The sequence below is a fragment of the Chelon labrosus genome (genome assembly GCF_963514085.1).
Source record: "Chelon labrosus genome assembly, chromosome: 21".
Classification (NCBI taxonomy): domain Eukaryota; kingdom Metazoa; phylum Chordata; class Actinopteri; order Mugiliformes; family Mugilidae; genus Chelon; species Chelon labrosus.
Genome location: NC_140354.1, coordinates 14,406,886 through 14,432,435, shown reverse-complemented (window position 1 = coordinate 14,432,435; position 25,550 = coordinate 14,406,886). Strand labels below are relative to the sequence as shown.

Genomic DNA, 25,550 nt, shown 5'->3' with positions numbered 1-25,550 from the left:
TCCTTTTTATCTCATCACGTACTTTATCAAAACTGACATTCAGCATATGGTTTTATTCAAATATAACACACTAAATCAGATACAACAATGCAAAGATTTACATCAGCGTCAAATCAACTTGAAAACTGCCGTCGGAGCAGAAGTACACATTTATTACTTGTTTATTTATTTTTTAAAACTTGTGTCCGCTCTTCTATATGAGGCACCACTTACTAGCTGTAAACAGTTCAAAGATATGTAATGTGTATATTGAAGTTTATAATGTCAGTTTCATACACATTCGGTAACACAATCTCATCAGAACTGACCTAAGATAATAAAAGCCTGTTTCTGCGGCAGTGATCCAGAGAGAACTGACCAGTGGTGAGTAGGAAAAAAAAAAAAAAAAAAACAACAAAAAGTGTGAAGAAGATTTCTGGAACAACATCGTTTTGCACCATCGAAATACTTCCGCTCCAAAAGCTTTTATGACACGGGTAAAGCCTGCAACACTATCAACTTAAAGCTGAACATGAACTTCCAATAAATAAACAATCAGTGCTGAATGTAACAGTCAAGTGGAATCTATCCAACGGACTCCACGGTCGCTTGTGCGCTTGTAGCTTTGATTTAAATGTTTTCCTGTGGTACAAAACCACCAGCGTTTACCGACGTTACCTCCCGCGAATCCTAGCGGCCGCTCTTGAAGCTAAACTAGAAAGACAGGTATCCTTCTAACGACGGCCTGCTACAAGGGTGAAAACACGAGCTGCGCCTCACTGACCTGAGGCAGATTTTGGCTTTGCTCCGAGACGCCGCGTCTGTCTGTGTTGATCGGATGAGGTCCCTTTAAAAGTTTGGGCTTAGCGAGGAAAAATGAAGAAGAAGAGAGAACTGTTGCCATGGTAACATCTCCTCAGAGAGCAGGAGGACGGTGACCTGAGGCGTAACATAGAAGCGAAGTTATGATACCTTTCTCTGGTCTCGTACTGTAATATATAAAATAGCTCACGTCTTGGAGCCGTGCTGATTTCGTCTGGACGAGTTTTAACAGTTTGTTTTAATCTGCCGTCAGCTAGACCCACATGCAAAAGTGGACGCAAGTTGATTCTTACATGAAAAGTGTTTTAAAGTTCAGACTCAACACAGATGTAGCCTCTCTATGTGTAAACTCATTATTCTTTTACATTTGTCTATATAAGCAGTATCTGAAAACGCAGATAGCATTTTGGCACACATGTGATTTTGTACTAACAGGACAACCTTTGTCTTTTTGTCCTGACCTCAGTACTCACTACTTATCACATTCAGCAGTGATCTCTTTATGTACATATTGTCTGTCAGATCTCGTCTACCCCCTCTTCCGCGTCAGTATCAGAAAGGTGTTCACAGTCAGGGCTGCTTGCGACAGGCAGTATAAAACAGAGGACGGTAGTGTTAGGGTGGAGCGTGTCAAATGAAACCCTTCTCTCTCTCTCTCTCTCTCTCTCTCTTTCATCACCACCCTCGCTTAAACAGTCAAACACTCAAAATCTTAAGCTTATGCCGTCTCCTCTCTCGCTCTTGAGCTCTGAACTACTGCAACGGGAGCCGGGAGATCTGGGAGGGGCTCGGAGGAGCCGCTGGACAGAGTGAGGCACCTCCCGCTTCAGATCAGCCCGGCGTCTTTGGCCATCTTGTAAAATGCTCCTCTTTGGGTGATGAGAGTGGAGGGAGCGTCAAACTCCGACAACTCTCCCTTGTCCAACACCAGAACCCTAAAGGAGAAAGAATATTGATGAAATTATTTCTGTTCAAGAAGCACAGTAAACCAACAGATCCTTCAGTACTCCAATAAGTAACTCTACATTAATTAGTACTAATACCTCATGCACAAATAACTGCCAGATATGGAAAGAAAAATGTGTAGATTCTAGCAAAATGGGCAAAGGCATTTACTCACAGGATGTTTTCTGACCTTTTTACAGTCAAAATAAGCAAAAAAAAGTTGAGGCTGACACTTTAGGGTTTAAGTGTTAAAGGGTTAATGTCCGGTCTGAACAGACAGAGCCATAGATAACAGAGTCCTTGAACCAGAACCACTCGTGTTTATAAAGACAACAGGGCTTCTGACGCGGTACCTGGTGTAGTCCATGATGGTGTTGAGGCGATGCGCTATCGTCAGGACGGTGCTGTCTTCAAACTGAGAGCGGATTGTGGACTGGATAAGGTTGTCCGTCTCCATGTCCACAGCTGCTGTAGCCTCGTCGAGGACCAGGATCTTGGTTTTCCTCAGCAGAGCTCTTGCCAAGCACAGCAGCTGCCGCTGACCCACGCTGGATGGAAACACAGATTTGTTTAAACAAACTAGAGGAAGGACATCAGGGCAAGACCTGCTCCTGTGGTGGATTCTTAAAAACTGTGTATGTAAATACTTTATGCTACTTCAAACTTCAACTGGATTACTTCAGATGAAGAAGACATAACTTCTACTCCTTGCAACTATACAGTTATTCCTAAGTACTTGCACAGTATGTGTATATGCTTCAATCTCTCTGAGGTGGAGGTACGGAGGTTTGCATGGCTGCATATGCACCAGTCTTACCTGAGGTTTTCTCCTCCTTCGCTACATTCATGGCTGAGTTTGTCGGGCAGGCCGGACACAAAGCTCTTGAGATGGGAGAACTCCAGAGCCCTCCATATTTCCTCGTCAGAGTAGAAGTCGAACGGGTCCAAGTTCATCCTCAAAGAGCCCGAAAACAGCACCGGGTCCTGGGGGGAAAGAGAGTCGGGTCAGTGCATCATAATACGCAACCAACTATTTGAACTTCTTGGATTTTTCAGATATGCTGCTTGGTTGTTCCCTCTTTTGATGGGTGCTGCCTTTAAGGGACTGATGCTGAGCTTGTCAGGAGTCACGAGCAGCGCCATCTTGTGACTTTGGAGCCAGAGTCTGCGCAGTACGGTCCGAGAGTGGAGCTATGCGGAGCCGCATTATCGATAACCCGCCCATACTTCCACCAGATTGACTCGCGTTTTCGTTTAATTAATACTACGATCTGCTCAACCTCCACAAGAAATAGTTTTTAATTTCTTTTTTTTAACAACTCTCGCAGCCTCACAGGACCGCTTTACGGAGCGGTTGGCATGGCAACTTGTAGTCGCCATTATGTCACATCCTGTTTCTGTAGCGTCAAATAACTTAAACGAAACTTATCCAAAACAATTGACACTTGAACATTCATCAGCATTATATTAACTACCTAAAATGACAGAAACCATGCGAGAAAAAATTATTTGACGTGTATTTTAGTGTTTTAGTTTGACCCTAGTACCATCCACTAACATGGAGGGGACGGGGCTTATGACCTATACTCTAGACAGCCACCAAGGGGAGCTCTACTTACTTTGGCTTCACTTTTGAGGAGCATTTCCGCCGTCCATCTTTATACTGTCTAAAAAGAAGCAACGTACAGCATGGACTTGTACAACAAGGCTGTACAGACTTTAAGCAAGGAGCCACATCTGTTCTTATAGGCTGAATAACTTACATCTGATCTAAAACAGAATTACAAATAAGTAAGAGAGTATTCAGTGGTTCTTTAGTGCCCTCTCCACACTGACCTGTGGTATGATGGTGATTCTGGACCGGAGCTCATGGAGGCCGAGCTGAGCAATGTCAACCCCATCAATGAAGATGTGGCCCGCTGCTGCCTCGATGATCCGGAACAGTCCCAGTGTCAGTGAAGACTTCCCTGCACCGGTCCGCCCCACGATCCCCACCTTACGGGACAAGGTAGCAGCAAATATTAGGATAACACGAACACAGATGTAATGAAGTATTGTTATTAGCCGAGCCTGCAGTGCAGTAAATTCAGACCTTCTCTCCTCCGTTAATGGTGATGGTGATGTTGCGGATGGCCATGTCCAGATCGTGGCGGTAGCGCAGACCGAAGCCTCTCATGTCTATGCACCCCTGAGTGGGCCAGCCCGTGGGGAGGCTGGAGGGCTCGTGTTTCCACTCGGCCTGGTTGTCAGAGGATATACGTTTTGAAGTCAACACACGCTGATCATCACCCCAAATCTGTATTTCTTAGATCTCTTAATCTTCTTAAATACTGTCACAAAACAATCAAATGCTAGTCTCATTTAGACCGTCCTAGGACAGAAAAACCAAGAGTTGCCCTCTGCTGCAAGCGATAATTAGATTTTCAGTTACCAGCACCTCAGACTATAGGGTATTTTGTCCAGGTGAAAGTCTAAGTCTTAGATTGACATAGTAAAACTGTCCCATAAGTGTCACATAAGTGTCCGAATGCTTTTCAGTAGAGACACAATTCTATTTGTGTGCAGCTTTGGGTTCATTGCACCAAAAACAAAACACCATCAGATGTTTATTTCTACGTACCTCTTTCTCTGTGTCCGAGTACTCTTTCACTCTCTCCACGGCCACAATGTTGGTCTCCACCTCAGAGGACATCCTCACCAGCCACGTCAGGGAGGTGGTCAGCTGCACATGGGGCAAAAGCAAAGAGAGGATTAAAAAAAAAAAAGAGTTATTGATGGAGCAGGTTGGCTAAGATCTTGTTGTCTCTTTAAGGTCTGAGGTGACAACAGGAGTGTTTACCTGCAGGGCGTAGGAGATAGACAGCCCCATGATGCCCGGGCTGAGGTTCGCTCTGGCTATGACGGCAAACAAAGCAGCGAACGACACGATGCAGCTTCCTACAAACTCCAGGCGAATTGCAAGCCACCTACGCAAACACAGATTCATCGACGCGATCAGGAAAGAGGACTTCTGTGGTTAAGGCTCACTGCTGCAGCAGGTATTGCGCGTGATAAGACTGAACGGTGGCAGCTTCCCTAACCTGTTTGCTACTATGCTGGGGTAGTAGGCCTTCTGGTTGTGGTCCACCCGCTGGTCACTCTCGGAGATGAAGCGCTCCTGTTCGCCAAAGGCTCGGATGACGGAGGTGCCCAGCAGTGTTTCATTGAAGTGGGTGTAGATGGGGGAACGACTGACCGACTCTAGACGCTTCAGCTGGCGGGAGGACGCCACGTAAAACCTCTACATAACAGAGGACATTTACATAGATGAAAACGGTAAGTGCACAAACAGAAAAGGAAATAAATAAGTACTTGTTTTGTGTTTTCAACTCACCTGAACTAAGAAGTAGAGCAGACCAAGAAAAGGGATGATGATGGCCACCAGCGGCGTGGCGATCAGGATGATGACACAAGAGCCCACCACGTTGAACAAAGAGCCCATGAACATCTTAATGATGCTGGGGATCAGCGTGTCGATGGTGTCCATCTCCTTGGCGAAGCGGTTGACCAGGTTGCCGCTGGGGGTTCGCTCGAAGAAGGACATGGGCGAGCGCAGGACGTCATACAGCATGGACTGGTGGAGGTAGCGAGACGCCAGGATGCCCCCGATGGACATGGAGAGGGAGTAACCAAAGACAGCAACGCCTGCAGGACGGCAGTGGAGTTTAGAGGGTAGGGTGGTTAGTGTATGAAATTACACGGTTGCTGCAGCTGATCACTTTTGAGGAATCTCCTTTCAGTCATCACTACTGGTGTGAGTAGCAAGAAACAACAGCACGTGCTTCTCCTCCCCCTCACTCTTCCTTACCCTGGGACAGGCCGAGACCACCGTACACCCCGAGTCTCATTAGTCTGTCGGGCTGAGTGCCATTAACCACGGGGTCGTCGGTCCACATGCTCAGCCAGTAGTTGGAGAACAGGGAGAGCAGGTGATGGGCAACTAAGAGCAGCAGGCTGATGAAGGACAGAATCACTCCGATGGCTTTCATGTAGGCCCAGAAGACGGCCAGCTTGACCTGAAGGAGCGAGAGGAAAGAGGTTGAAGTCTTTGCTCTGACGTCGCTGACAACCTAAAGGCTGTTACATACTCCGCGAGAAGAGAGAAGTTTGTTCTAAGTGACGTCATTTTGTTCTCGCAGATTGATCTAGACACATCAATCGGACAGAACTTCTTTCTCGTGTCGTGTCCGGCAACTATTCTGCGATTGGCCAGAAAGTGGAGTGGGTGTGGCTAATGTGGAAGAGCGGAAATGCTAGCGGCCACTCTGTGAGCTCCCAGGTGCTAATATTAGCAGTGTGAACGCTAATCTCTCATGGGTAGAGATCGGCTTACTGAATGAATGGTGTGATCCAACGGTCACGATCATCAAAACGACCGACCGACATACGTAAACAATAAGAAAAGCGCCTCTCGTCATCCGTCTCCCACGTCTCCCACAGTGTTTAGCACGTGCGACGTATGCTGCGGTGGGAGAGCCATATGAGGACTTCCCTGGAGTTTGGCACTAGAGTTTCTCGTTAAAGAGGAACTACTGTTTTTTTACAATCTGGACCTTATTTCTGGCATAAAATACGATCGTTTACTCACCCATATAACTTTTGTGTAATTTGTAGTCCTTCGGGAGATATTTAGATCTGCGTATATCCATATAGTGGGAGTGACTGGGGCACCGAAACGCAGTCTCTAAATAATGCATTATTTTGTTCATTTCACCAATATTTTGTCGTTTGTCGGCTTGTTTACCTGTAATTTCCTACTGCTATGGTTCGTCCACAACCTCAGAATCGGAAAAATATTCAGCCATGGTGCAAAAAAACTAGCAGTAGCAAATTACAGGTAAACAACCGAACCGTCGTTGGTGCACGAGACGCTCAGAGATGACATCATTCAGGTCAGAAGACATCATCAAGATGATGATAACAGGTAACTCCGGACTCAACGGGGAATAGCACTAGTGCACAATAACAAAATATTGGTGAAATGAACGAGTTTCGCGGCAGATAATGCGTTATTTAGAGGCTGCCTTTCGGTGCCCCAGTCACTCCCACTATATGGATATATGCAGATCTAAATATCTCACGAAGGACTACAAATTACACAAAAGTTATATGGGTGGATAAATGATCGTATTTTATGCCAGAAATAAGGTCCAGGTTGTAAAAAACAGTAGTTCCCCTTTAAGTAAAAATGATCTGGCCAAAACAATTTTTTTTTCCCTCCTGTTCTCGCAGCCCTTCTCGCAGAGTATGCAACAAGCTTAAAGCATCTACTGTACATACCTGCCCGGTGCTGGCCTTGTCAGCCTCTGTCAGCTTCCCCACCTCCGGGTTCTTGGCCTTTGTATTCGGCTCCTTATCATCCTTGACTGTCAGGGATAACTTAGATGTGCTGCTGTTGACGGGACTCCTGCTTAGAGATGTCAGAGAGCTAGTATACAGTATATTAGAATGAAATTATTCGTTTTATAACGAGTGTCATGCAGAAATCACAGGCAATGATTTGTTCTCGAGCGGCACATGGACATTTGCTTCGACTCCACAGCCGCCTTATGATTCACAGAAACAGCTTATACTCTTAAAGTAATGTGGGAAGTAATTTCATCAATAGTAGTTCTTAACAATAAATTGGATTCTCATTGTCGTCATGATATGAACACTGTTAATTAGAGCCTTGGCTACATGGGCCATGTATCATGTATTTGGCCAATCAGCTAGCCATGTATCAGGCAGTGGGGTTAGCTAGCATCGCGGCTGATTAAGGGGAGAAGACGGTCGAAGACGGAAAATGTGTCCATATGTGTTTACTTACCACATCATTAAATCATATCATTGTCAAAATAAGATAATAATGTCTTTTGTGCATTGCAGATTTTCCTCACATCGTGCAAATTAATAATTTTATTTATCATTATTCAAACGATTAAAATAATAATAATTTTTTCATTTTCAAATTGACGGACGACATACCCCGGCCACCTCACCCCCCCAACACTTAACCATAAATGGTCAAAGCAAATCCATTAAGAATGGTAATGCACATATTGTTCCTGTGGAGAATGACAAAAGTTCAAAAAAATAATTTTGTTTCGTAGATGACAAAAGCATGAATAGATGTGTGGCGATTAGAGAAGGTACTACCCCTGCAAAATATAGAATAAGAGTAAAGCCAATGTGGAATAAATAAAAAAACAGCAGTTCCACAGATGACCACTAGAGGCTGTCTCCAAAAGTGAGTCAATCACCATAGACCTCCACATGAAAATGTTTTAACTTTAGAACAAAAGCAGTTTTGTGTTTGTGCGTATGCAATGAAAAATAAGGGCCTTGATGCAGTTTAAACAGATACAAAGAAATCAGATATTTATAGCATAAGGATAGGAAATTCTTCATCATTCCTGTTAGTAATAATCCTATGAGCTTTGTTCAAAAACCAACAATTAATCTCTCTTTCTAAGAGACTACTATAGCTCATTGACACACTGTGTACAGATCCACTCACCCTGCAAGAGCAGTCACGCTGCCGTTCTCTTTTCCTTTGGCTACGGTGTTTGGTACAGGTTCTAAATGTAGGAAGGCCAACATAAAAGCATTTAAAATTAATGCTCTCTGTATAAAAACCACTTTAAAATGCAGTAGATTTTTAATTTCCACCAGACTGCGAAGATTGACAAAAGATACGAAACAATGTCTCTCACCATCGTTGTCAGTTTGGTCGACGGCAGCGTAGGTTCGCTGGAACTCGGCGAAGGCTCCTTCTTTGGCCATGAGCTCCTGGTAGGAGCCCACCTCGGTGATCTCTCCCTCCACCATAACCAGGATCAGGTCGGTCTGGGGCAGGTAGCTCAGTCCATGGGTCACCAGCACGCGAGTCTGTGTTTAAAGTCAGTAAATCTTTTCACCTCAGCACTATAGCAATCATTCGCCAACAGAAGGGTAAAATTATTTACTACAACAGCACTTTAGATTCTGCTTGCTTTCCACAGTCTTTTCTGTTGCTTTGATCACTGCCTGATTTCTCAAACTACAGTGCGGACTGAGATTATAATCAAATTTGTGCCATTAAAAAGAATTAACCAAGTTATAAAACAATGAAAGAACCAGAAGGTGCTTCAGATTAGTTAGGCTGGACTCGGAGATTACACACACCTTGTCTTTAAGGAGTCCCTGAGGGCCGATGACATGATCAAAGATGTGTTTTCCCACATGAGCGTCTACGGCGGACAACGGGTCGTCCAGCAGGTAGACGGCTCGGTCGCAGTAGACGGCTCTGGCCAGGCTCACCCTCTGCTTCTGACCTCCGGACAGGTTCACTCCCTGCAGGAAATCAGAACGATAAGCAAGGCAAGACGATATCATCAGTTAAACCCCTAAGTAACCAAAGGCTGCAGCAACATATTGACTGCATGTAATTGTAGCATGATGTTATTGTGTTCTACGCTTTGTACCATTTAAATTACTTTGAGCAACTCAATTTACCGCACCTCTTTAACATGAACATGTATTCATAAATTTAAAATAACACTGACAGTTGCTGAAAAACTCCAGTTAGCTGTTGAACTTTCTACCATTTACGCTTTAAAATGATGATATCTTGTACAAACACTCCTTCTCCTCATACCTTCTCTCCAATCTCGGTCTCATCTCCAGCGGGAAGGATCTCCAGGTCAGGCTGAAGGGCACAGGCCTCCACCACGCGCTGGTACCAGGTCTGTCTCCTCTCCTGACCAAACATTATGTTGTCCTTCAGCGTGGAGTTCTGGATCCAGGCTTGCTGGGGGACGTAGGCCACAGAACCCTGAGGGGAAACAAACAAGACATTTGAAATCGAATGACAGTGTACAGGTGATAATAAACGGTCAGACAAGAGTATAGTCGTGCTCTGCAAGGGAGTAGCTCCTCTGATTTAATGGCTAACGAGTCTGCCGGCCACCAACCAGGGGGCTCTGACCACGGAGCTCCTGTGTTACTGTTACTAGGTTAGACAAACAAAAGCAACGTGAGGATCCATCTCCAACAGTGTTCCAGGACCTGCGCTGCATAAAGCCTGGAAGATCTCGTAGCATGACTCAGCGATCAGAAAGAAGCGGACAGAGGGGGTTTTCATGTGCAACAGCGAGAGGAGTCACCTTGACAGCCACAGCTCCTTCGAGTTTGTCCATCTCTCCGAGAAGGGCGGAGAGCAGCGAGGACTTTCCTGAGCCCACGTGTCCCACAACGGCCACCAGAGAGCCTTCTGGGATCAGCACATTCAACCTTCAAACACAAAGAGATTCAACTCGGTTCACTTCCATTTAAGACATTTTCAGGCTTATTTCTTAAACAAGAATTAAATATAAACTTATAGGTGTTGGTTGTAACTTTATACACATAAAAAATGATCTATTCATTTAAGTTAAGTAGTGTAATCAAGCACATGTGTTAAAGGGGAACTACTGTTTTTTACAACCTGGACCTTATTTCTGGCAAAAAAATACAATCGTTTACTCACCCATATAACTTTTGTGTCATTTGGAGTCGTTTGGGAGATATTTAGATCCTCGTATATCCATATAGTGGGAGTGACTGGGGCACCGAAACGCAACCTCTAAATAACGCATTACCCGCCGCAAAACTTGTTCATTTCACCAATGTTTTGTTATTCTTCTGTTGAGTCCGGAGTTAGCTGTTATGTGCCTTCTGACCTGGATGATGTCATCTCTGAGTGGTGCGCGCACCCGCGACGGTCGGCTTGTTTACCTGTAATTTGCTACTGCTGGTTTTTTGCAACATGGCTGAATATTTTCCTGATTCTGAGGTTGTGGACGAACCATAGCAGTAGCAATTTACAGGTAAACAAGCCGACCATTGCAGGTGCGCACACCGCTCAGAGATGACATGTCCAGGTCAGAAGACATCATCCAGGGTATAACAGATAACCGGTAACTCCGGGCTGCATCTCGGTGCCCCAGTCACTCCCACTATATGGATATACGCTGATCTAATTATTTCCTAAATGAGTGCAAATGACACAGAAGTTATATGGGTGAGTAAACAATCGTATTTTATGCCAGAAATAAGGTCCAGATTGTAAAAAAACAGTAGTTCCCCTTTAAGCACTGAACCTATTTATGTGAATGCACTCAAGTTTCCAGACGACACAAACCTCTTGAGTGTTGGTGATTCAGATCTGGACCAGCTGAAAACACCATCCACTATGGAAATACTGTATGGGGCTGAGAGGAAGTAAGAAAAATAAAAGATGTTTTAATATAGTGCATGTGTAATACTGGCATGTTCGTACATGGAATAAAAGGGGAAACTTACAGCCTGCTACTGCATTATGATCCACACTGTCTTCCTGCAGCTCCTCGTGTGACAGAAAAACTCTGAGTCTCTTCAAGGACACACTGGCCTGAACACAGACAAGGATCAGGAGTTAGAGGTAGACAAAGGCTGGCAGTTTAAAACTGATTTAATATTCAAAATTCAAATAGTCAAATTCTGCTTGTGCACGCATTTGATCACGTTTCTCTAACTCTTTCATTTCCCCTCCTTTAGCCGGCCTTCTGATTGGTCTGCTGACCACAAACCAGAGGCCTCCTATCCTTTATCAAGACGAGATACCTTTGTTACTGTTGCTGGGTTAGATTCTAGTGTAGAGGTCTAGCATTTTGAAACAAAACTGGGCCCGTAACATGACATAGCTCCAGTTACTATTAATCGTATCTCTTCCACTGTTGCTCAGTATGAGGTGAAAGTGTTTTCATTTCGTTTTATGACCCAGGTCAAACACCGGGCTCCTTATTACGTGAAAATCAAACATGCAAGGTAACACTATCTTGTTCTGGTGGAACAATGGAGACAGCAGCGTGAGTGCTGAATCTGGCTACCCACCTGGACCATACTACTGATGACCATTGGCAGCATGTTGAGGGGGAAACGGAGGATGTTGAAGAGGGCCAGAGACACAAAGGCCTTCTGGGCATCGAGCACATTGTGTTCGTCGATCAGCACGTACACAGCGAAAGTGGACAGGGCGACCTGTACCGTGAGACCGGGAGAGAGAAAGAGGATTAAATCTTCATCAAGTACAGTAAAAGAAAAGACTTCCTACAAATAAAGTGTAGCTTGTCTTGAAATCTAGACACTGCATATCTGTTCTTCCATGCAGGACTCACCAGGAAAGGTGCACAGACCCAGGTGAAGGTGGATATTGCACCCAGGTAAGCAGCCTTCTTCAGGACCCTCAGCTCACTCTCACGGATTTGTGACACTTTGTCCTTGAAGGCCAGCTCCCAGGCATACAGCTTCAGCACTTTGATGCCGTTCAGCATCTCATTCATGAGCTTAATGCGATTGTCCTTGCTCTTCATCTGAGCTACCTGAGTAAAACACGCACAAAATATCTTAAGAAACAAGCCCGTGGACAGAGTTGGGAAGACTTATATGGATGTAAGAGAGGAATGTGACAGCGCGTGTCTAGGGTAAAACTCCACCTGGTAGGTTTTGGTTTTCATGGCAATAACAGCATTAATAGGGACCATCAGTACCATCACAGCAACTCCCGCCAGCACAGACGGCCCCAGGTTCTGCACAGGAACAAAGAAAATCACAATACAAACACACAGTTTTAATTAAGATCACTGCTAACGTACAGAGATTATCAGGAATAACCGATCATGGTCAGTGGAAGCAGTGGAACCATCTTATTTAACTGTAGAAGGGGGTTTGGATGACTAGGGGAAAAGTAAAGTCAAGCTAAACTAACCAAAGTTAAGCTAAGCTAAGCTAAGCTACATTTAGTTAAAATAGGTTAAGTTAAGTTTAAATAACAAAGCTAAACTATGAAAAACCAAGTTAAGATAAACTAAAACTAAACTAGGTTAAAATAACAAAGCAAAACTACAGAAAACTGAGCTAAGCTAAACTAAGCTAAGTTAGCAAACTATGCAAAACTAATGTAAGATAAAATAAGCTAAGTTAAATTAACTTCATGTAAAATAAGCCAAGCTAAACTAAGTTAAGCTAAATCAAATTACAATGGGCTAAGTTACGTTAAAATAAGTGAAGCTTAACTATGAAAAACTAAGATAAACTAAGCAAAGTTAGGTTAAGCTAAGCTAAGCTAAGCTAAGTTAAAATATGCTAAGTTAAGTTTAAATAACTACGCTAAACTACGAAAAACTAACATAAACTACGCTAAGTTTAGTTAAACCAGGTTAAGCTAAATTAGGTTAAAGTAACAAGGCTAAACTACAGAAACCTGAGCTAAGCTAAACTAAGCTAAGCTAGCAAACTAATGTAAGACAGTTAAATTAAGTTCGTGTAAAATAAGCAAAGCTAAACTACGCAAAGTCTTTAAACTGACACAGCTGCTCGAAGGAAGCGCAGTCTGTCGTACTCACCTGCCAAAGAAAGTAGAGGGCCAGCACCACCTGCAGAGGAGCCGACCAGATCATGTTGATGTAAGTGATGAGGTCCATGAAGCGCTGAGCATCCACCGACATCAGGTTGACGATCTCTCCCACTGTCGAGGTGCGCCGCGCCGCGCTGCTTATGACCAAGGCCTGAAAGAACAGACCCAGGAAAGGAAAAGTGTAAATTCATTGGCTGAGCATGGAGAGAACTAACTATGAGAATAATAAACCACTTCAAATCATTGTTAGAACTCATTACGATGGTTGAATTAAAACAGACACACCTTTCTGTACACAGCTCCGATGATGGCGGTGCGCAGACGCATGCCTGAGACGAAGCAGACGTGGAAGTATCTCTGGAGGATGAGCGACTGCACGCAGCTGCCTATGAAAAGCAGGGCGGTGTAGAAGAAGCCCTGCCAGGAGGGGGCGCTGGAGTCATTGACAAATCGGATAAGCAGTCTGCACACACAGGAGAAGAAGAAGAAGAAGAAGGAGAAGGCGGGAAGAAAGTCAACATTAAGGACATGTTTACTCAAAGACTTATAGTCGTAATTAAACGTCCAACAAAGTGTTGCCGTATCAATCCTGGAGTAAATCACTCACACTCTGACACAATGACTGATTCATTTTCTCTAATTTGAACACATGCTGGCTTTAAATGTTTAATTTTTCAGAATTTAATTAAGCTTTTAACTGCATCTGTGTGTGTTTTATTGTATTTTTTTATTATCTTTGTATTGTGTGCACTTAATAAAGAAATAAAGATAATTATATTATTAGAACTAATATTTCATTATTAGAATTTGCCCCACTTTACCTAGGTTTTATGGGAGGTGTATATATAACCCTGATTAAGTCCAATGACACATTTTCATTTCATTAAATTTAAAATAAATAAATAAATTTCATCCTACTTAGGGCTCTATATGATTTGAGAAAAAAAAAAGAACTTTTCTCACCGGAGGATCTCAGGCCCAAGAAACATGAGGATGTCCTGGATGATTTTATAGAGACAGGAGATGAAGAAGTATGGTCCGAAGGTCAGGCACAGTGCCCAGAAGAGCGAGGGCTCTTTTGTTTTCTTGGGGGTTTTTACAAGCAAGATTTCAGCCTCTTCCACTGCTCGCACCTCTTTGCTCTCACTGGGGGGGACCCGCTTCGGCGAGTACAACATGTTCTGTTCTGTCCTGGGAAGAAAGAAGGAAAAATAACTGTTAAAGCTGCAAACCAAAAGATTTAATCTACACCTTCAACCGTTTGCTTAGTTGCATTTTTTTTCTTCCTCACTTTTTGACCTTCTGACACTCGTTGTTCCAGCGTCGCACCAGCTGTGGAACCACTCGGTGTGAGCAGTCCTCAAGGTTCAAAGACCACAGGTCCTTCTCCTCCAGTGGGCGCTTGTAGCCTGTCACCATCATCCTGGTAGAGAAAAGAGGAGGAGAAGAAGAAGAAGAAGAAGCCGTCATGGTACGTCCAAAAGTAAGGCTAAAACAGAGGCAACTGGAGTTGTTGGGTTTCCTTGAAAACGTTTTGCTACTCATCCAAGTGGTTTCTTCAGAGCAGGTTTAGAAGTGCAATCTAAAATTATCAAGAGGTGGCGTGATCTCATTCTGTCGAAGTCTAGACTAGACTGATAGATTTGTTGGTTCGACACAAACTAAACTGTGTGATCATTTAAGGAAAAGAACGTGAAAACCTCCAGAGACTTAGTCCAAACTTAAGGCTCATTTAACGTCGCCGTAACTTATGCACGTAGCATAGCATCGTACTTGTGCACTCGTCAGTCTGGCACGCTTTTGCCAGTCAGGTTAATTTTTGTTTCCACTTGCTGCGTCACTTTCATATGGAAGCCCATTTCCGCCACTTGATGAAAAAAAATATGAGACACTAAGTCATAATTATGAGATACTAAGTCATAATTATGACATACCAAGTCATAATTATGAGATAGCTAAGTCATAATTATGAGATAGCTAAGTCATAATTATGAGATACTAAGTCAAAATTATGAGATAGCTAATTCATAATTATGAGATACTAAGTCGAAATTATGAGATAGCTAAGTCATAATTATGAGATAGCTAAGTCCTAATTATGAGATAGCTAAGTCCTAATTATGAGATACTAAGTCAGAATTATGAGATACTAAGTCATAATTATGAGACACTAAGTCATAATTATGACATACCAAGTCATAATTATGACATACCAAGTCATAATTATGAGATACTAAGTCATAATTATGAGATAGCTAAGTCATAATTATGAGATAGCTAAGTCAGAATTATGAGATACTAAGTCAGAATTATGAGATAGCTAATTCATAATTATGAGATACTAAGTCGAAATTATGAGATAGCTAAGTCCTAATTATGAGATACTAAGTCATAATTATGAGATAACTAAGTCCTAATTATGAGATAGCTAAGTCAGAATTATGAGATACTAAGTCATAATTATGAGATACTAAGTCATAGGTATGAGATACACTTTTGCTGTGTCTTAAAGTCATACTTAGGCTAAAACGAAAATGGATGCCATTATTGAGGACTACTTCAGACGTGGATTCACAAATAGGGAGATTTTAACCTTACTGGAAGAAAGACACAATATTACGTTAAGCCTTCGGACGCTGGAGAGGAAGCTGCAGAGGAACCAGCTATGGCGGAGAAAAAACAAAGCAGATGAAGCAGAGGTGGCCTCCTTTATATCTCAGCAGCTGCAAACATCAGGCAAACAGCACGGGTACCGCTGGATGCACCAGAAATGTTGGATGGCTGGACTGATTACTGACAGGGAAACCGTGCGCCAGATAATGAGACTGCTGGACCCAAATGGGGTCGATCTCCGTGCCCGCAACCGTTTGCGACGGCGCATTTATGTCAGCCGTGGTCCGAATTATGTTTGGCACGTGGACAGATATGACAAGTTGAAGCCTTACGGCATATGTGTTAGTGGGTGCATAGATGGCTTCTCTAGGAAGATGATATGGCTCAAGGCGTTCAAAACCAACAGCGATCCCCGAATTATTGCGGGGTATTTTATTGATGCCGTGAGTGACAACAGTGGCTGCCCACAAAGAGTCAGGATAGACCACGGTACTGAAAACACGCACCTTGCAGAGATGCAGAGGTTTGTCTGCAACAGATCAGGACATATAATAGAAATCCCGAACAACATTGTGTGATCCACTGATTTATCACTTAGGCCACTTACTTATTATGACAGGAGCTGGACCGATTCACACAAACCCCATCACATCAAAATGTAGTATGACTTTAAGACACAGCAAGAGTGTATCTCATAATTTTGACTTAGCTATCTCATAATTATGACTTAGCTATCTCATAATTATGACTTAGTATCCCATAATTATGACTTAGCATCCCATAATTATGACTTAGCATCCCATAATTATGACTTAGCTATCTCATAATTTTGACTTAGTATCCCATAATTTTGACTTAGTATCTCATAATTATGACTTAGCTACCTCATAATTATGACTTAGTGTCTCATAATTATGACTTAGCTATCTCATAATTATGACTTAGTATCCCATAATTATGACTTAGCATCCCATAATTATGACTTAGCTATCTCATAATTTTGATTTAGCATCTCATAATTATGACTTAGTATCTCATAATTATGACTTAGCTATCTCATAATTATGACTTAGTATCCCATAATTATGACTTAGTATCTCATAATTATGACTTAGTATCTCATAATTATGACTTACTATCCCATAATTATGACTTAGCTATCTCATAATTATGACTTAGTATCTCATAATTATGACTTAGCTATCTCATAATTATGACTTAGTATCCCATAATTATGACTTAGCGTCCCATAATTATGACTTAGCGTCCCATAATTATGACTTAGCTATCTCATAATTATGACTTACTATCCCATAATTATGACTTAGCTATCTCATAATTATGACTTAGTATCTCATAATTATGACTTAGCTATCTCATAATTATGACTTAGTATCCCATAATTATGACTTAGCGTCCCATAATTATGACTTAGCGTCTCATAATTATGACTTAGTATCTCATAATTATGACTTAGCGTCTCATAATTATGACTTAGCGTCTCATAATTATGACTTAGTATCCCATAATTATGACTTAGTATCTCATAATTATGACTTAGTGTCTCATAATTATGACTTAGCTATCTCATAATTATGACTTAGCTATCTCATAATTATGACTTAGTGTCTCATAATTATGACTTAGCTATCTCATAATTATGACTTAGCTATCTCATAATTATGACTTAGCTATCTCATAATTATGACTTAGTATCCCATAATTATGACTTAGCTATCTTATAATTATGACTTAGTATCCCATAATTATGACTTAGCTATCTCATAATTATGACTTAGCTATCTCATAATTATGACTTAGTATCTCATAATTATGACTTAGCTATCTCATAATTATGACTTAGTATCCCATAATTATGACTTAGCGTCCCATAATTATGACTTAGCTATCTCATAATTTTGATTTAGTATCTCATAATTATGACTTAGTATCTCATAATTATGACTTAGCGTCTCATAATTATGACTTAGTATCCCATAATTATGACTTAGTATCCCATAATTATGACTTAGTGTCTCATAATTATGACTTAGCGTCTCATAATTATGACTTAGCTATCTCATAATTATGACTTAGCTATCTCATAATTATGACTTAGCTATCTCATAATTTTGACTTAGTATCTCATAATTATGACTTAGCTACCTCATAATTATGACTTAGTGTCTCATAATTATGACTTAGCTATCTCATAATTATGACTTAGTATCCCATAATTATGACTTAGCATCCCATAATTATGACTTAGCTATCTCATAATTATGACTTAGCTATCTCATAATTATGACTTAGTATCCCATAATTATGACTTAGCGTCCCATAATTATGACTTAGCGTCCCATAATTATGACTTAGCTATCTCATAATTATGACTTAGTATCTCATAATTATGACTTAGCGTCTCATAATTATGACTTAGCGTCTCATAATTATGACTTAGTATCCCATAATTATGACTTAGTATCTCATAATTATGACTTAGCTATCTCATAATTATGACTTAGCTATCTCATAATTTTGACTTAGTGTCTCATAATTATGACTTAGCTATCTCATAATTATGACTTAGTATCTCATAATTATGACTTAGCTATCTCATAATTTTGACTTAGTATCTCATAATTATGACTTAGTATCTCATAATTTTTTTTCATCAAGTGGCGGAAATGGGCTTCCATACTTTCAACAACGGCGATTGAAACTTTTGCCAAAATTTCACCGAAAGTCGAGTGTAGTGACTTAAAGCAAACCAAACGAACTTAAATAAGACACTGAGGTGGCGTGCGGGTGAACCTGTTCTGACGCGTGTTCTGGGATAAACAATGAACAATGTCCAGTGTGTTCCATATATTCAGATTCTTGTAATCCTTTTATTTTCACTCACAAAAACTTAAGCTCTCACCACGTTGAACATACCACAGCACTGTCCTAAATACACATACTTAAAACGTCAGCCATTCTGACGATCTCCCGGTTGACACGGTCACAAACTTTTTGCTTCCCACACCTGTAACATAGCTATATCCCCACCCACACTGGTGCGCCCCCTAGGGTAAAACCCCAGAACTGCATGTAAATACATGAACACAGAGATTTAAATTAACGAGAAATACAAAATACTTCCTCAGTTAACCTTTCCTTGATGTGTTACATCTTTATTGATCCAAAACAATCAATTCCAAAATTGCAGAGATGGAGAATGAGACGGAAATACTAAAGCGGAAACATGCTACTACCAAGCGAACCAATCGGAGCTCTTGTGGTCTGTGTCGCTGTGACGCGTAATTAGATTTCTGTGTATGCTCTGCGCTGTCCCCATAGTCTAAACGGCCTATTAGAGTCAGATTTCAGAGGTCTTGACTGTCTTGACTGTTTTGGTAGTAATTTGCTATAAATTCTCGATATAGCCTAAACACATCTTTCGCTGCAACATTGTCAGAACAGCTGTGTACCTGGCGATGCCCGTGAAGCGTATTTTGGGATACCTGGCGGCCCCAAGTCCAAACACGTTACCTCCTGATGCATCTTTGATAAAAAATGGGCAAAGCGAGAACATGTCTGGGAATGTGTGAGATATGTACCCTGATTTGTTTTTTTAACTCTCTATTATAATCATTACATTTTAGGTTGTGTTCACAGCAGGATTTCCTTGTTTTGTAACCACGTGTTGAGCCTCCAGGCATCAATTATGTTTCTTGATTCTGACGACACAGCTACCACAAAATCTGCTCCAACTGGTCCGGGCTTGGTGCAACATTAAAAAAAATAAATAAATAAGTTCAGCCGGTGAATCTCATGAGGATTTCTCTGCTTCACAGCAACATGAAACAGCAGCACTGCCTTGTAGGTGTGTGTGCGTGTGTGCGTGTGTGTGCATAGGACCAGACTGGCGACCAATCATGTTCACCTTTAACTCCCTTTTTGTTAAGTTTGAAATGATTAGATCGACTTGAGGATTTAAGTTGTGAAAAGAAACCTGCGCAACAACATTCCAGTTTATTCTTTCTCAAGTATAGATCACCTTTCTATTCAGGTGTACTGATAATAAGGTGGTATTAGCGTAGAGGTAACATTACACAACAGGGACCAGAATCTTACTCTCAAGCTTCAGCTCCTTCTTCTTGAGATACACACTTTTCTAACCAGTATACATTGTCGCTGCATCTCTTTTCACCCTCACATTATGCATTACACAGTGACTTAAATAAGTAGGCTGCAGTGCAAACGAGTTCAGCGTTTGGGCGTCTATTCTACAACAAAGCCTGACATGCACTAACCCAGAAATGTAACCACATGTTGATGCGTAGCAGACCACAACAGCTGTGCCTGAAATACATGTCTCTCAAAACCTTTACCTACATCTACTCTGACATCTTCTCTATTGTCCGTTGCAGCGATTCCCTTGAAGGTAAATGCTGATTAACGTTTAAAGGCTTCAACCATGCGAGCTGCTCGGCTTCATCAACCGTTGTTTAACATCAGTCAGTACAAATCAATGCTTTCACCAGCGACGTAGCCTCTGTGGAGACACGTTGCGGGAGTATAAACCAAACCAGTATGAGTGGACTTCAAGCTTGTGCCTTTGCAGACCTTTTACACATACGTCTCTGGTGCTTACATCTTAATCAAGACCATATCAACAACAACCCCTGGGATAAAGATTGACTTCTTACCTGGTGATCCACCAGAAGGTTATCCTGGAGAGGAAAGAGGCTCCAGGCTCAGGACAGGGATTCTGCAGACAAAATGCTTACAGTTAAGCCCAAACTTTTGCTTTCGCCTGCTGAGAAACAAACAAGGTCTTATTAGTTTATTAGGTGTGTGGCTGATTAGTGCTTAGTAAAGATGACTAGACTAGACGCTTTGTCCAGGGCACGTGAGGCAAAGATACAGCGTGAGGTTAAGGGGACAGGTACGCTATTTGCTGCTTTAGTATCTCACTGATTCGACTCGCTCGCCGACGCACCACCAGCTGAAACAGCAGGATGAGGTTACGAGAAAACGTTTGTAACACAAGCGCCTAGTTAAAGCAGATTAGATCCCAACTCACCCTCCTTCTGAGTTTTATCTCAGTCACATCTAAACACATAGACAAAGACACACCTTTTTAAGTTTACGGGTTTTATACGTTTCATTGCGAACGGGAAAAGTCTCCATCCCTTAATATCCTGTAAATTAGCGTTTTGACTTTATTACAGCTCAAGTTTTGTGTGAAAGATAAGGACATTGTGTGTGTGTGGGGTTATATAACTGGACGAGCAGTCAATTGTTGGTTCAAAACAATGGCAGTTGACTCCATGAATGGTGTCGTTCTGTCAGTGTATGGGTGCTCTCGCCAAGAGACATGCACAAAGCTCTGATTATAACTCGAACTCGAACTTCCTACTAATGAATGGAGAACACTTAGCGTGCTTCTGCCGTTTTCTGCCAGTCCCTTTTTCATAATGGGGCCTGTGTGTCTGAGCACAAATCACCATTTTGTGTCGTGACCGTTTGAACCACTCCCGTACTTAAATGATTAAGTGGTCACAAGCAGCCCAAACCACCTCTAAGTGACCAGCTCTCCAAGCATCCTCAAAGCTGCTCCACTTGTGATCAGATCTCCCACGTTAATACCAGGGCCGACTGGGGCCTCCGAGTGTAAGGTGCCAGCATCTGGTAATCTCACCTTGTCTTTAACAGCCTGGGAGAAGAGAGGCGGCTGGTCGGTCAGGCAGGACAGAATAACAGCAACCAGCAGCAGGGCGTAGTAGATGTAGAAGGTGGTGTATCTCCACACAGACACTGTTGATGGCTAAAATAAGACAAAAACCCATTTTAGAAACATTTACTCCACTGAATTTGCATATGAAACTTATTTTGAAACTCCAATTAAGGGTTTTGGGAACAACAAATCAAACCAAACTCTGTTCATGTCTGACCTGGTCCAGGGCCTGGAGGATCTTCGACCTGAATGTGACGGTGGCACACAGCAGCGCCAGGAGCCAGTAGATCAGCATGACTCCCGACGACTGAACCCCTTTCATCCGTTCATACTGGATTATCAGGGTGGCCAGCAGCTGGAGCAGAAAAACAGGTCCTCACACTATTACATTATGCTTTAAACTTGTGTTCGTTCCTTGGATCTTTAATCTCATTGACAACAGAAATAAGAAACTAAAACTACACAACCAGCATCTAAGATCCAAAGATTAAACGGCTCCGCTCTGCTCCGGGGAGACATGACAACGAAAGATAAACTCTCACCATGGTGAGGCCCAGCAGGGTTGGACTGACGAAGAGGGCGGGTGCTGGGACACTGCTGCCATGACTCCTTTCCCAGAAAGAATAAAACACATCTGACCAGCAGATAATCCACAGCAGAAATCCAACAGCCTGTGGAGAAAAGAATAACTCACTGATACTGTTTGAACTCCTAACACATTATTACGCATTTTCCTACTTTACATAGGCAGACAGATTGATTGACTGATATTCTGTTTACCACTAGTCAAATGATCTCAGTCGCAGGCAATACTGTTTTAGGAAAATCAGCTCTAAAACAACCTCACTAAAATGAAATATTATTTCTTGTGTAAGTGTAAGAGAGCTCACTCTTTCTTTGATGCTAGGTGAAACAGCTGCAGCTCACTGTAAAATTATCAGGCGTCATTACGTTAGCAGGAGTTCCATTAAATTCTGTAAGTAGTTTAAAACGAGCCACCAGAGATTAGACGTGTTGTTCCCAGAAATGCTCCATCGCACTGTTATCAAGGGAATTGGGAGGCCAGGGCAACACTTTGAACTCTGTGTCACTTTCCTCAGCCGTTAATTAAATGCCCGGCGCGGCTGGGTGCATTACCCCGCCACGCCTGCAATATTTTTCCAGATAGGTGACAAGTGTCAGACTACATGAATGAATAAGTATTACACTCCCTCCGCTAGCTTGTCCTCTTGCCAGCCCTGGCGCCAGTACTACCCTGGATAAACAACACCCTGCCATCCTGTGTCCGACTGTAAGGGCTTTCAATGGTGGACAGGTGCTATAGGCATAGGCTGCTGGGGTACCTTCCCCATTGCAATGACCACCTTTCTTCTACTCACCTCTTCTTCTCTATATGCCACAAATTTCTGCCGGAGTCATTTTATCCACTACTAATCTTGTATTTTGCTTATATATATAGATTATTAATCTTGTCTGGACCATATACCACATGCCTGCTGCATGCTTTCTTCTAAAACTCTCTACTCCTCCCCTTTCTTTTGTCCCACCTTCCTCTTTTTTTTTTATTATTATCTGTCTTTCCACCCGAACGGGCCTCAAGCTGACCTGCCCTCCCTTATGAGCTATGTTAAGGTCTCTTCCTGTTAAACGGACGCCTTGGCGCTTGTTCTGGGGGGGATTCCGTGGGTTTGTGCAGCATTTTAATGGCTAATGGTGATGTAAAAACGTATTTTACAGCAGTGTTTGGTTCTCTTTTATATGTTTTACTATGTGTTGCTCTCGTATGTGAGAGAACAATACAGAGGTCATCCAGGAGTGTCCTGTTTAAAATGTGCACCCTTATCTCCCTATATAAACAATGACACAGCAGTGTATCAAACGCAATCTCCTCGTTTAGCGTAGCCGTTCAAACAAAGTGGATAAACTGCGCGTCATGCAAACCACTTTATTTCTTGTATATACCCTCCAGAGGCTCTTATACACCTCTATGAAGGCTGTGTCACTAACACGGAGCACAAAAATGACTAAATTAACAAAAACTGACACAGAAATATGCCAGCAATGATCAAGGGGCGCGTGACTCACGGTTTTAGCTTTGTTAAGGTGACTCATACATATGTAGCCGTGGTCGTGGCTACGGAGGTAGATGATGTAGAGCGGTGCACATATCCAGAGGTAGAGGCATGGCACCCATACTAGCACAGTGTTCTGGAAACACTGGGTGAGGTCGGGATTACTTGTGTGCCATGTACGGTTCCAGTCCTGGCAGAGAAAAGAAGAGAGAAGAGGATCAAGCAACAAAAAGTCGTTGATTTATCATTCAAATGACGTGTCTGAGTGGCCAAATGAATATACGTGAATGTATTCTTCAAATTCCTGACATTAGTGACATACACCGATCAGGCATAACATTATGACCACCTTCCTAATACTGTGTAGGTCTCCCTTGTGCCTCAAAAACAGTTGTGACTCATCAGATAATGGACATGGGCCTTCTGAGGGTGTCCTGTGGTGTCTGGCAACAAGATGTTGTTAGTGGGGGGCCTTTGAGAGGAGGGGTTCTGTGGATCATCCCACAGATAGTTGATCAGTTTGGCATCTAGTGAATTTGGAGGCCAGGTCAACACCTTGTGCTGTTCTTCATGTTTTTTTTGAGTTTTAGCTCAGCTTTTTGAGTCCCCAAACCATTTTTGTGTGTGTGCCTGTGTCAGGCTGCATCCTGCTGGGGATGGCTGCTGCATGTCTACATGTCTAAGTAACATCCACATGAATGAATGCCAGGTCCAAAAGTTTCCCGGCAGGACACTGTATTGTCACAAGATGGTCAATGTTATTTACTTGTCAGTGGTTTTAATGTTGCGCTGATCAGTGTATGTATGTAGGTAGTTCCAGGTACAACAGATTCAATTAACGTGTTAGGACATGGAGTAGCCTCACACTGGACATAGGTGCACCCACTACCATACTTCTACAGGATGAAAAGGGCTCTGACACAAAACCATAAAATGAGAAGACCCACTAAGTCACCTTTTAAAGATGTAATAATGTATTTAGGCCACCCGGGGCATAAGAAAGTTATGTTTAATTGGGAAAAACTACATACCACACGTGCCTCATACTCGTTTTGCAAGTTCAGCATACCGTGACTTACTTATATCTTGCTGAGCTCAACAACAGACACAATCATATCAGCATATGTTATAAACTAGGGGGGGAGCAATCTGTGGTATTATACAAATACAAAGACATTAAAACACACAATCCTGTGTAAAAAATCTAGGGTTAAGCCTGAATCTTTCTCACCTATACAAAATTATTATGAGTTTAGTTAAATTGTCAGTTTTTGAGATGTCTTGTAAGATGTTTGAGCAAGAATTATGAGTAGAAGAAGAATTAAATTCACTGCAGCAGCCTTTATAACACATTTAACACACACAGAACTCGTATATTGCTCTAATTATTATTATTATTCATTATTATTATAGTACATTCCCTAATTTGACAGAGATAATCCTGAAAACGAAGTCGGGGTTCACCCTGTGTGATGTCTGCAAGGTGCGGCGATTACCGCATGCAGAGCTGATGCGCATTCAGTTAACACTTTTATTTCACATAAACTCAAAAGACACCACACTGAAGTTGTCGTCATGACAACATAAGGCTTTAAAACATATAAAATCAGCCGGCTACTGTCTCACATGGCTCTCTGAGCGGAGCCCGGCTCCTGTTAATCAACTGTCTCAGCGGGGGACCGTAACTTACCGGGGCTAACTAACCTCTATTAGCATGTGCCGGTAGCTAACAACAACTGAACGACTTTAAAAAATAAAGAAAAGAAAATACGCGGACTTGCCGCGGAGGGGAAACTTACCCAAAACGGGTCGGAACTGTCCACACTGCAGAACTTGTGAAACCCCATTCGCTGCAAAATTAAATATAAGCCCAGTTGCCCGCTGTTCGGACTGTTTATGTAGCACAGCTGTCGTTTTGTAACCGGACTGTAACCGGAAGTTTGGTACCCATTCTTCTTCT

The 25,550-nt window shown here is 42.2% G+C and overlaps 1 protein-coding gene across 1 annotated transcript; it reads right to left on the bottom strand.

Moving 5' to 3' along the window:
- Nucleotides 1-19: 19 nt before the first annotated feature.
- Nucleotides 20-25,550, bottom strand: abcc1 (ATP binding cassette subfamily C member 1 (ABCC1 blood group)). Its single transcript, XM_084570727.1, has 31 exons — nucleotides 25,390-25,550; nucleotides 23,604-23,780; nucleotides 22,061-22,189; nucleotides 21,736-21,873; nucleotides 21,483-21,608; nucleotides 20,488-20,549; nucleotides 14,472-14,603; nucleotides 14,144-14,371; nucleotides 13,466-13,643; nucleotides 13,170-13,331; nucleotides 12,261-12,353; nucleotides 11,943-12,146; nucleotides 11,659-11,805; nucleotides 11,089-11,176; nucleotides 10,928-10,997; nucleotides 9,912-10,038; nucleotides 9,404-9,580; nucleotides 8,932-9,099; nucleotides 8,481-8,655; nucleotides 8,285-8,345; nucleotides 7,066-7,192; nucleotides 5,594-5,801; nucleotides 5,120-5,430; nucleotides 4,827-5,026; nucleotides 4,586-4,712; nucleotides 4,367-4,468; nucleotides 3,839-3,985; nucleotides 3,583-3,741; nucleotides 2,564-2,730; nucleotides 2,100-2,294; nucleotides 20-1,736 (listed from the first exon to the last, which is right to left on the bottom strand). Exons 1-31 carry the CDS (start codon nucleotides 25,435-25,437, stop codon nucleotides 1,628-1,630), a joined length of 4,542 nt encoding a protein of 1,513 aa, XP_084426853.1. The 5' UTR covers nucleotides 25,438-25,550; the 3' UTR covers nucleotides 20-1,627.